This window comes from Rattus norvegicus, chromosome 19 (assembly GCF_036323735.1).
Source record: "Rattus norvegicus strain BN/NHsdMcwi chromosome 19, GRCr8, whole genome shotgun sequence".
In the NCBI taxonomy this organism is placed as follows: domain Eukaryota; kingdom Metazoa; phylum Chordata; class Mammalia; order Rodentia; family Muridae; genus Rattus; species Rattus norvegicus.
Genome location: NC_086037.1, coordinates 41,656,469 through 41,669,633, shown reverse-complemented (window position 1 = coordinate 41,669,633; position 13,165 = coordinate 41,656,469). Strand labels below are relative to the sequence as shown.

The 13,165-nt window shown below is 44.1% G+C and overlaps 1 protein-coding gene across 2 annotated transcripts in view; it reads left to right on the top strand.

Moving 5' to 3' along the window:
- The window catches only part of Mgat4d (MGAT4 family, member D), a 36,840-nt gene that overhangs the window by 11,950 nt on the left and 11,725 nt on the right, over nucleotides 1-13,165 (top strand). For both annotated transcript variants that reach the window (NM_001025666.1, XM_063277959.1), the window contains exons 6-9: nucleotides 3,713-3,817; nucleotides 6,857-6,932; nucleotides 9,164-9,278; nucleotides 10,026-10,156. In NM_001025666.1, coding sequence (NP_001020837.1) covers nucleotides 3,713-3,817; nucleotides 6,857-6,932; nucleotides 9,164-9,278; nucleotides 10,026-10,156 — 427 coding nt within the window. The remainder of the gene's footprint in view (nucleotides 1-3,712; nucleotides 3,818-6,856; nucleotides 6,933-9,163; nucleotides 9,279-10,025; nucleotides 10,157-13,165) is intronic.

Genomic DNA, 13,165 nt, shown 5'->3' with positions numbered 1-13,165 from the left:
TGGACAAGGGCCAAAAGCTTCAGAACTGAGCTGAGTCTAGCTGAGTGTATCGAGCAACAATGTATTATGTTTTGGTTTACCCTGCTCAGTAGTTGAAGTGGATAAGGAAAAAAAAAGTATGTGTGTTGGGGGGGCACTTCACAAGTGAGGGAAAAACCATTATCCAATGTACAAGAACACTCAGGGTTTGCTATATAGTTGCAGAGATAAAGTAACTGGGAGCTACAGAGATGGCTTAGCTGGTAAAAACAAAACAAAACAAAACAAAACAAAACGCTTAGGAGTCTTGCAAGCCTGAAGACCAGAGCTCAAATCCCACATTGAAAAGACAAAGCCAGGTATCCTGGCATCCCATCTGTAATCCAGTGCATGGGAGGCAGAGATGGAGTCCCTGAGCGAGCTGGCTGACCAGACTGAGCTGGTGAGCTCTCTAAAGGAGGCGGGAGAGCCCACCTCAGTACAGAAGGTAGAGAGAGACCTAAATTCAACCCCAGGCCTCTACACATGACATAGCATCTTAGGGTCTTATTGCTGTGAACAGACACCATGACCAATGTAAGTTTTATAAAGGACAACATTTAATTGGGGCTGGCTTACAGGCTCAGAGATCCAGTCCATTATCATCAAGGCGGGAGCATAGCAGCATCACAGCATCCGGGCAGGCATAGTGTAGGAGGAGCTGAGTTCTACGTCTTTACCTGAAAGAAGCCAGGAACAGACTGAGCATGCTCAGGCAGCCAGGAGGAGGGTTTCCAAGCCCACCCCACAGTGACCACTTCCTCCAACAAGGCCACACCTTCTAATAGTGCCACTCCCTGGTCAAGCACATGCAAACCATCACGAATAGGAATGTGAATAGATACATATAGACACATAAAAATCACTGGCTTCAGAAATTGCTATACTTTACGGCTGAAAATGAAGACTAAGGAACGTATGTGAGGGCTGGAGAGATGGCTCAGTTGTTAAAGGCGAGGCTCACGGCCAAATCTGTAAGAAAGAAAGGTAAGTGAGACTCTGGGAAAAGGGTGGTCCTGATGTTAATGCGGGGCATTCTGAATAATCTTTTTAAATTGTGACAATTCGACAACCCAATTATTTGACTTTGTGGGGGAAGAGTGAGTATGTGTGTAAGTGTGATGGATTTGTATTCGGTGTGCACGCGTGTAACGTGGAGATGAGAGGAGGATGTCAAGTACCTCTGCCTCGCTCATGTTCCCAGCTGCGCCCTCTCTGCAGCCCTCCCTCATGTTATCCCTGAAACTACAGAGCGAATCCCGAGGGCTCTCATACATTGATGGTCTTCTTCACTTTCACATTCAGACAGGATCTAACTGAACCTGGAGCTAGACAGACAGACAGCAAGCCCTAGGAATGCTTCTGTCTCTGCCCTCCAGTGGTGCCAGGGTCACCAGGACTCTCACAGCCATACCTGGCTTTTAGCATGGGTTCTGGGATGCAAGCATGGGTCCTCATGCATGCAGAGCCTGCAGTTTTACCTCATGAACTATCTCCCCAGCTCAAATCTGTCATGTCAGAACAACACAGTATACAGTAAGTGATTTCAAAGAGATAGTGATGAGACGTGGGTGTATTCTGTTGGCAGTCCTGGGTTCAGTCCCAAACACCACATGTTTTCTAAGTGATTGTCTCTCAGCTATCATATGTCAGTTAATGGAGACGTGTAGGTTTTCAATAGTGTTTAGTTTCATACAGTTTAAAGTCTTTGTTCACTGCTCCTTGGGTAATGATTTATAGATTTGTAGTGATCATAAATTTGGGACCGCCCAATAATTTTTCAAGTGCCAATGTTTTACAGCTTTGTCATTATATAGCAACACTGTTTTACAATACTTTATTGGGACTGAATATAGCTGCATTTTATACAAAACATACTACTGCAAGGTTTTCCCATACATATTATATTACTGTAGCGTGAAATTATTTAAAAAAATAAAATCCACATTAACACTGGCTACTCGCTGGCAATGCAGTCTCCCCTCCCCCATTGGGAGCTGCAAGCCAAAGTCCTCTCAGGTTCCCTCAGTTAGCCTGCAGGGAAACGCTCACATTTCCCAAGCCATCCTTCCCCTGTGGCTAGCCTGCCAAGACTGGTGGTCACTGGCTCAAAGCCCCTAGTCCCTTATAATGAAGACCCTCGAGGCTTATAATTTATCAGTCAGATTTATAATAGTAAATCCCCAAAATGCCCACACAAAGAACTCAGAACTCAATTGATATTAATACAAGCTGCACACCTAGATTGGACAAATGTGCCCTATATCATTCTATTGCCCTTCTAAGGTATCCATAGCTACCTGTGACTCTTCCAAGCCACAGGGATCAGGCCCATCTTCTTCAATCTTCTCTTCCCTTCCATCTGTCTCTGTCCCATCTCTGAAACTCCCAGCCCCGCCTTCTTTTTCCATTGTCCAATCACAGGCTCTGGCCTTATATTTCACCTGCCCTCACCTGCGCACAGACAGCAATTTACAAATTACCAAGAAGAAGACTGTCCACGTATAATGGTGACTGTCAGTTCCGGAGTAGTCATCACAAGGATTTGTGATGTAACGTAAAGAAGCCAGAAAACTTTCAAAAAAATATTAGAAAACTGTCACCACCCAGAATTGCAGGAGACTAAATCTCTCCGTATCAGTAGGGGGCTGTGTCACCAAATGGGACGTTATTGGGCCTCCTGGGCCTTGGATTTGGGGTGATGTTGTCTGCAGTTTAAACGTCATAGTAGCCCCCGCAGTTCAAGCCTCTTTATGAGAGTGAATACTGAAATTCCATGTGACTTTAATTTGCCTCTACTTAATTCCTATATATGCCTCTAAGTTATATAATTGCATTTCAAAATTAGATACTCTGCTACTTATTTTTACTCCTAGCTAAGCTTAACCCCCTATTCTTTTCTCCTATACAAATAGTTTTGCTTTCTGAGGAAATATTAGAATTAATTCTTTCAAGTTTTACACTAGAAGAGGGGTGTAGCAGCAGACCATATAATCCTAGTGCTTTGGAGACAGAGGCGGGAGGACCAGCCACAGTCCAGCGGGCTGTAGAGGAGAGTCAGGTCAAGTCTAGCTAGTCATTTAGCCGCCTTCAGAAACTGTACTGCTGTTGACAAAGCTCTTTGTAAACGAGAACATATCCACTGAGAACGTGGCCTGATGCAGTCGTTTCCTTGTAGCTACTTTCTTACCGTAATTGTTCTTTCTCCTCTCAGTCAAAGGATGCCTCCGGCTGTGACCTTAAAAAAAGCTCATAGTATCCATAATCCTGTGGGAAATTTGCTTGATATTTTGAATTCTGATTTTTTTTAATTTATTTTCCTGTGTTCATACATGCCACAGTTTCTGCATGAAGGCCAGTGTACAATTCTGTGGAAATTGGTTCCCTCTTCCACATCGATGTGAGTTCCAGAGATGGAACTTGGGTCACTGGGTTTGTGGGACAAGGGTCTTTACCCACTGAGCCATCCTGCTGGTCCACATATTTTAATTTTCTAATATGTCTTTCATTAGTCTATAGATACTTGGAAGTAGTGTTTGCATGTTATTGGCATCAGATCGCAGCCTGTGAGGTAACCCAAATCAATATGCTATGTGACAGGCATAAAGAAGATATTTTAAGTATTGATGTTAGTTCGGTAAGTTAAGGAATTCACCTCTGTTGGTATTCAGCCTGCCTTTACTTGTATTTATAGATTCAGAAAGCAAGTACAGTCCGGAGCTTTGGAGGTCATTTCAATACCTGCCCTTTTTTACCCTCAAACATTACTGGAAAAGAAAACAACGAAGAATGCAAAAAAGTAGGTCAAAGGACAGGATCCGAGAGAGAACATATCCTGAGGATGTCCTGGGACAGGCATCTGGGCGACGATTAAACTCCAGCATGGGGCTGTGGAGGACCCAGAGCCTGCTGGCTGACTGGCCAGGGTTGTCTGAATCCCCATCTGAGTCCAGTGCAATGGCATGCATTGGTAGCATGAAATTAGCCATGGTATCATCCCATGAAAATGAGCAAAAGATCCATGAGGAAGCTCCACCCTCCCTCCCCACTCTGAATTAGCGAGTAAACGCCTGCCTCACACTACTGATGGGGTTTAACTCTTGCTCACAGACAGCAATGAGCAGAATCGCAGTTGAGTTGGTGGGGGAGCCTGGGATTTGAACTCATTGCTCCTAAAAGTTACTCCCAGCTTTTCTATGTATTAGTCATTTTTGACAAGTAAATTGGCCCTTTTCCCCATCATTCCCTCAACTTTGCCAATACAGTCAATGAAACACTGTAGATGTGTATGTTTAGCAGACAGACCAGATCATTTAGAAGCTTGAGAATAAAACCTGACAATATGAAAGAACATTAAAGAGTTGAAACCTTTATATGTAGCCAAATGTTTATATATTTCTGGTAATAAATGTGGTATTTTGGGAAATATATTCAGTTGATTTCTCAAAAAAATAATAATAAAGAGTAAGGCTTGCCAGAAATTTCTCCCCTGAGAACCTTTTATATGGTCATATCCTATGTGGTGTGTTTAAATCTCAAACTACGTAAGGGTTTTTGTCTGTCCTTAAGTTAGTGTCCTACTCTGTGCTCTGGAAGTTTCCATAGACCTTTACTTTCCTGCAGCTTTTCTTCCTCAGTCCTCTGCCTTGAAATTCCGCATCATAATTCCAAGCCTTGGGTTGGCCCAGGCCTGCTCTGGCTCAGACTTCTGCTTGGGCTGCCTTCTCTGTGTCAGAAGACTGTATTTCACATGAGATCAAGTCCAAAGCTTCCCTTAAGTCATGGGGCACCTTTCCTACTGTGGTTGGTCTCTGGACCCAGTTCTTCCTGCTCTGTAGCTGAGATGGCTAGCTCACTGACACTGCAGACCTGGGCATGGGGCACACAGGCCCTTCCTGCCCCACTCTTTCCATCATGTTGTACAGTGGTCTTGACGTCTTTACCCAGCACTTGATCTAATTGCTCTAACTTTCCCAATTCTGTTTGTTTTCCTAACAGTCTGTGAGAGCCCAGGGAAAGAACTGACTTGTGTCCTGTGTATCTCCAAGATGTGGCCTACTGTCCTGTTTGCTGAAAAATCACATTAAGATTTCTGTACACTTTCATGTGATCAAGAAAGGATATTTAGCTTGCCGTTTGTTGTTGTGATAAAACATTGACCAAAAGCAGCTTAGGGGAGGAAAGGATTTACTTAGCATAAAATTCCACATCACAGACCATCACTGAAGGAAGCCGAGGCAGGAACTCAAAGCAGGAGTTTGAAGCAGTAACCAGCAGAGAAATACTTGTTCTTGGCTTCATCTCCAAGGCTTGCTCAGTTACTTCTCTTACACGGCCTAGAACCACTGGCTAAGGGATGGCAACACCCACAGTGGACTGGGCTCTCCAGCACCACTCAGTAATCAAGAGAATGCACCTACCATAGCCTATAGGCCAATCACATGGAGGTGGTTCCTCAGCTGAGAGTCCCACCCTCTTTCTAAGTGAGCCCAGCTTTCGTCAGGCTGACAGGAAACTGACCAGCATAAATAGTTGGCACAGTCATGTCCACTAGAAGTGGCAGAACATCATGAAGCCAGCACAGCCGTTTGACACAGTTCCAGCACAGCTGAGCTGAATGCTGCGATTGCTGTCTTTCCATCTCCTGCTTTTAGGTTTCGGTCTCTGCGTGTTGCATTCTTGGGCAGTTCTGCATTATGATTCATTTTATGCCTTTTCCTGAGAAAATTATGTCTGAATCTTCTTAGAAATGTCCCAAAGTTACTGCCCCTTCTGTCTTTCAGAAAGCAACTTTGTCCATCCCTGTCTGGAAGTCTTCTTTCCATCCTGGAGATCATGATAGGCAGAGATGAGGGCAAAGCTAAGAATTTCTAAACAAGGCCATTACTCCAGGGACCTTCTTGAGGTGTCCTCTACGCCTGAGCAAAGCCAATCAGTGTAATTGAAACAGGATAAACTTAGAGATAGCTGACAAACTCCAGCTGCCCAGGAGCGTTGTTAACAGATTCAAGGCCTCTTTTCACAATACGCCTAGAGCTAGCTCTCTTCTAATGTAGTTTAAAGGTAGAGGACCACAAAGGGTTCATCCCTGAAGACATAGAACTCAGCACATAAAATAGATGGACTAGATTTCCCACTGGGTAGCGTAGACGATGAAATAATGTAAAAATGGATTATGTATTAGTACTTGTTTTTCATAGAAGACCAATTCAGGTATTTTCTATTTGTCTAGGGCACTTTAAAACTATCAACCTAAAAGCAGGCGGTCATATAATAAATGTGTTTGCCTTGGCAGAGACCTTCTTTAGATTCTTTGAATTGGAGTTATAGGGCTGATAATAAAAATGAAATCTGTTCTATTTGCACTTTCTAATTCTGACTGAACTTGTAAACCTGGACCTGTAACGGAAAATCAAACACATGTCTGGAGACAAAATGCTGTAATCTGTACTTCTCGGAAGATCGTTAGTCTGTCCTACTAAGTAAAAGCCTGTAGAAATAAAGAAGCAACCAGATTGCTAGTTGGTCAGAGCTTATCTGCATATCTCCTCCATGGGGATCCTGTCAACTGCCAGGGGCTGGTCCCCAGCAGATAGCAACTTTATTCCTTAAAATTTTTTAAATAAAATGCAAAATCCATAGTCTGTGTTTGTCCTGGTTTAGCAGAGTCAGGTACCACCCCCTCAATGAAGATGAAAATCTCTTTAGTATGATTTCAATATAGATAAATTTACTTTTATTTACTTTTTGAGCTGTTCTATCAGAAAATGTACGCTATTCAATTACTAAAATATGCCTGCTATCATGACCATTAACCAATGTTATTGTTTACTTGCAGTTGGCAGATAAAACAAGTATTGGATTTTTGTATTCTGATGTTGTACGCACAACCCAAGGCCACGTATTATTTACAGGTGAAGACTTGATGTACATGTGCTTTAAGCAAAAGGAGCCCTCGTTCTGTCCTTGTTTAATTACTCACTCTCACCCTGAGTGGCTCTGCCTCAGTCTGCAGCCGAGCAAATAGGATATAATTATAAAATCAATATGCCTAAAGGAAGCTTAAGATGAGTATAGGTTCATCTTCTTGCTGTGTTTACTGTAACAGGGAATTAAGAAGCACAAGCGGAAAAGAAAATTTAGGCTACTGAGAGGAATTAGAAATCGCCCTGTGTCCGTGTCTGAACCCACAGGCTCATGCACGGAAGCTACCCAGATGTCAGCCACACCCTTCTTCTCACTTTGTGAGGAGCACAGTTCTCACAAAGAACTGCTGCCTTTGTGAAGCACAGAAATGAGTCCGTCCTGGCTATGCATTTCCTTCCTGTCACTTCCAATTGCCAAACAAGGAGCATGTACTTCACCACAAAGAAATGCCCCCTCTGGTGATGTTTTCAAAATTGTCAGTAGAGGGCCAGGAGAAAGCTAGAGAAAGGCTGAAAGCCAGCTCCTCCCTAAGACTGCAAGGACACACATGGTATGCACTCATTGATATGTGGCTATTAGCCCAAATGCTCGAATTACCCTAGATGCATAGAACACATGAAACTCAAGACCGATGATCAAATTGTGAATGCTTCACTCCTTCTTTAAAAGGGGAACAAGAAAACCCTTAGGAGGGGATAGGGAGGCAAAGTTTAGAACAGAGGCTGAAGGAACGCCCATTCAGAGCCTGCCCCACATGTGGCCCACACATATACAGCCACCAAATTAGATAAGATGGATGAAGCAAAGAAGTGCAGGCCGACAGGAACCGGATGTAGATCGCTCCTGAGAGACACAGCCAGAATACAGCAAATACAGAGGCAAATGCCAGCAGCAAACCACTGAACTGAGAACAGGATCCCTGCTGAAGGAATCAGAGAAAGGACTGGAAGAGCTGAAGGGGCTCGAGACCCCATATGAACAACAATGCCAACCAACCAGAGCTTCCAGGGACTAAGCCACTACCTAAAGACTATACATGGACTGACCCTGGACTCTGACCTCATAGGTAGCAATGAATATCCTAGTAAGAGCACCAGTGGAAGGGGAAGCCCTGGGTCCTGCCAAGACTGAACCCCCAGTGAACGTGATTGTTGGGGGGAGGCGGTAATTGGGGGAGGGTGGGGAGGGGAAGCCCATATAGAAGGGAAGGAGGAGGGGTTAGGAGAATGTTGGCCTGGAAACCGGGAAAGAGAAGAACATTTGAAATGTAAATAAGAAATACCCAATTTAATAAAGATGGAAAAAAAAAAAAGACTGCAAGGAAAACAAACCCTTGTGCCCCATAGTCAGGGGTGAAGTAAAGGAGCTCCAGATGCAGCCTTCTACTCCAGAACAATAGTTCTGTTTCGTGCCCTCCTGATGCGGCACACTGCTTAGTTTAAGGATCTTAAGTCATGTATCAAGAAAGACAGCTCTGGCACTCCCCCCTTTCCTAGGGAAGCCTCCCTTTAAGGATGCCAGGAGTATCCTTCTGACTACTGAGGTGTGAGTGGAAATGGTTACCTCCTTCCTCCGCTTCCTCAGTGACCATGGTAGCTACAGGCAGAGCTGCCACAGCATTACCTCAGGCTCAGAGCAAATTTGTTCGGCACTCTCTTCGATGTTTATGCTTCTGCTCTAAGTTACTATGTCGAAGTCCTAGTCCTTAGATGTGCCGTATGGAGAACTCTGGGGTGCGTCTTAGTCCGGAGGACTGGGATTAATGGTTCCATACAGAAGGCCTCTTCACTCTGTGAGAACACACGCATCCCGGACTCCCCCAGAATCCAAGAGCACTAGAACTAATCAGCTTTACCGTTGTGTGTTAGCTAGTCTATGGAATCTTGCTATAAAACCAGAATGGACTATGAGAATCTCAAGCTAGAAGCTGAGATATTGATGAGAATTAAGATGGTTCGTACGGCTCTCAGAGACTTAGGCAGAAGGTCAGCGTTTAGAAGAGAAAGAAGATGCTTTGGGGTTTCATTAATCTCATAATTCGAGAATGAAATTTGAGTATCTGTAAACAGCCTCAGTGAATTAAACTAAGGATCATTACCTCATCCGAGACGTCTTCAGTGAATTCTAGTGAAAGTACTGTTTGTCTTTGAAATATAGTTTAATAGTATCATTTGGAGGTATTAATGCTTTTTTTTTTAAATTTGGCTCTTTTCTCTAGCTGGAAGATGATATCGTAGCAAAAAAGATGTATTTTACAAAAATGAAAGATTTTGTAAATAGTGTCACTTCAAAAGATTGGTTTTATATTGAGTTTTCAGTCCTTGGATTTATAGGTAAGCCATAGTCTATCATGGAAAATCAGATTGCCATAAGCTCTCTTTTCTCTTTTCATTCTTTACTTATGTACTTATGTATTTATTCATTTTCTTACTAAGATAGACTCTTGTTATGTAGCTCAGGTTGGCCACAAACTCTTGTCCAGGTTGGACCTCAAAGTATTAGTTCTTCTGCCCTATTCCCAATCGCTAGAATTACAGGTGCACGCCACCATCCTCCCCTTAGAGCAAAGGTTTGCTTTCCTGCCTGTCTCTCTGTTAGCATATTTTGATCACTTTTTTCTAGTAGACATCATAAATGAGCAAATTAGCATATATCCACATATTACACAAAAGTAAAATCGGGTGCTGTGAGTCTGTACCTGTTCAATGACACAGGTGTACTCTCTTTTGGAGATAGGACACGAATGCTGACTGGCGAGGGATGTACCCTCGCTGGACAGTGTGTGCTCGACACACGCTAGACTGCAAGTCCTATCTCAGTACCTCAACCAACCAACTGACCAATTGAGAAAGCTGACTCTCGGAGAAGTAGAGTTTCAGGAAAAGTATTTCAGGGCTGTGGTACTTGAGTGACTAATCTCCACTATGTCCAAGCTAATCTCTTAATTTCCTGTGAGATTTGAGTTCTCAGGGTGTTATACATCACTGCTAAACAAGAGGATAGCCCTGCTTTCAGAAGTTTGAATGTCGCAGACAATGCTTATGCCGTATGCCTACTCATGAGTTTGCTTTCTTCCACAGGGAAACTCTTTCGATCGAAGGACCTGATGGACTTTGTGCATTTTTTCTTGATATTCTACAGAGCAAAGCCCATAGATGTGCTTTTAGATGACATTGCCCTGCTTCGGATGTGCAGCTTCGGGGGGCCTCTGGTGAGTGTCCCTGGTGGGGGTGTGTATCTGGGGAGAGCCTATCATGAATGCTTGGCTTAGTTAGGGTTTTACTGCTGTGAGCAGACACCATGACCAAGGCAACTCTTATAAGGACAACATTTAATTGGGGCTGGTTTACAGGTCCAGAGGTTCAGTCCATTATCATCAAAGCTGGAGCATGGCAGCATCCAGTAGGTATGGTGCAGGAGGAGCTGAGAGTTCTACATCTTGTTCTGAAGGCAAACAGGAGAAGACTGACTTCCAGGCAGCTAGGATGTGGGTCTTAAAGCCCACCCCCCAGTGACACACCTACTCCAACAAGGCTACACCTCCTAATAGTGCCACTCCCTGGGCCAAACTTACACAGACGACCACAGCACCGGTATAGAAACACTAGACATGCTGAGAAAACATCCTCTCACACCATCACTGCAATATGTTACCGAAAATTAATGATCCGGTAAGCACAACAAAATGTTAAATTCCCGTGTCCGAAATTTTGCTGACATTTCATAATATTCAATGAAATGAGGATCCAAAGTAATGCTGGGAAAAGTCAGGACACAGCGACAAAACAAAACAAAAACCCAGCTGCTAAAACAACAACAACAGGGGCTGGAGAGATGGCTCAGTGGTTAAGAGCACTGACTGCTCTTCCAGAGGTCCTGAGTTCAAATCCCAGCAACCACATGGTGGCTCACAGCCATCTGTAATGGCATCCGATGCTCTCCTCTGGTGTAGGTAAGACACCTACAGTGTACTTACATATAGTAAAAATAAATCTTTAAAAAAATGACAACAAAAAAGAGGTAAGTAAACAGAAAAACAATAAGACATAAATCCAGACATTTCAATATTTCCATTAATCATAAATTGTCAAAATGCACTGAGACAGATTATCAGATTTTTAAAAAATAAATGTTACGTATATATTTTTCTGTCCGAAATGTAGGATGCAGATTAAAAGTCATAGATGGGAAAAGACAGACCAGACATAGAGTAACCCACCCAGGAAAGTTGGGTAGCTGGCACAGTTTCCATAGCAGACCCCAGAGCCACAGAAACAGTTCAGGGAGGCCGCTCCAGAGAGTCAGGTGTCCTGGACGGTTCCACTGGGGACTGCCAGGCTTCAGCTTGAGAAGAGGCCTGATCTTGATAAGTTACTAACCAATGAAATAATTAAAAAAGAAGACCACAGGTACCAGCCTGAGGATGAGAAACACATGAGGTGAGGAGCCTCAGACCTTACCAGGATGATGAATTCTACAATCACATGCATGTAACCTCATCCACTTAGAAAGGACCCGGCCACTCACCAAGCCCCACACAGTGCCGAGCCTCACGAGCCTCACGAGCCTCACCCATGATGAAGCAGACAACCGGAATAAGCTGACATGTATTCAGTAAATAAGTGAAAGTCCTCTGAGAAGGAAATGTGCAAGTCCGGGTGTTCTCATGTGTCAGTTCTATCTAAACATTTAGAGAATAAAGAATACAGTATGATGAGTTCTACCTTCTTCCACTTAAAAAAAAAAAAAAAAACAGATCTTGCCTCAGGTTTATCTGTAAAAGCAGCACAGAGCACTGGCTATCTGCGAATAGCATGTAGGTGCCCCACTTCAGTCCGTCTGTCATCACAGTGGCAGATAGAAACCTGTCCTATGGAGCCTTCCCAGGGACCTGGACCCCTCTGGGAGCCTGGGCCAGAGATGCAGCATCAGCCTTGGTTTGGACCTTGGGCTGTGGTTGGCAGAGCCTGAAACCCTTGGCCACGCACCCTGAAATCTGCTTCCCTAGCATGGGGTGAGCGGGGAAAGCAGGATGATTGGGGTCTTGTTGGGGTCCTTTAGGACCAGCTGCCTTAGGCTTCACCAGGGCCTTAATGTAAGGCTCTGCACGTGCACTCACTGCCTTTGCTTTGTCTGCCAAGCTCATGCTCCTCAGGAATGTAGTAGCCCCCTTAAAGGATTTCTATCTTTGTGACTAGGGTTTCTTGATGCTATTTCTGTGCCACTTTTGTGATTGTTTATATGTGTGGTGTGGTTCTTGGACTTGGCCATGTCTGTACAGTTAATTCATGGCTCCCAAAACAGGTGGGACTTTTTGAGTGATGTGTTGAGTGCTAGACCCAGGACCTCACCTATGACACATCAGCCCCAGGGTTTTAGAGAACTGGATAGGAGGAGTTGCATCCAGCAGGAGCTGGACATGAAACCCAAAGAACATACAGAAAGAAACAGAGCACTTGGAGGGTCAAGGCAGGAAGATCATGACTTGGAGCCAGCCTGGGCTACAGAATGAAGTTGAGATCATGCTGAGCTACATAGTCAAACACACACACACACACACACACACACACACACACACGCACGCACGCACGCACACACACACGCGCGCACGCGCGCACACACACACACACACACACACACACACACACACACACACACACTGATGGTAGTGAACCAGTATAAAAGCAGTAAGTCCCAAATGAACATAGATACAAAAATCGTCAACTACACAATACTAAAAACAAAATGGTGAATTAAAATTTAATTAAAATAAATTAAAGTTGGATACAATATACTCTGTGCATTTAAAGTTAAGGAGGGACTAAGGCAATAAGTCAGCAATGGAGCACTCACTGACCATGTGTGACCCTCTGTGTTCCTTACTCACCCTGCCACCCAACACAACAAGATCTAGAAACTCCCAGCAAAACAAAAGGCACATGCTAATGTCAATCGAGGTGCAAAAGTCATGTGATAAGATTCAGGACTGAAAGAACTTTAAACGGACGGGGTTAGAGCAGAGTTCGGTTGAGCTGCATCGAGCTGCATCTGAGCTGTTCTGAGGAGGATCTGTGAACCACGTGTCTAGGGAATGGCTGTCACAGTGTGGAAAGGATTTGTAAATGTCAACAGTTAAATAAACTGGGGAGAAGGCTCAGGATGGAGCGCACTTAAGAGCACTTGTTCTTGCAGAGGACCTGGGTTTGGTCCCCAGAACCCA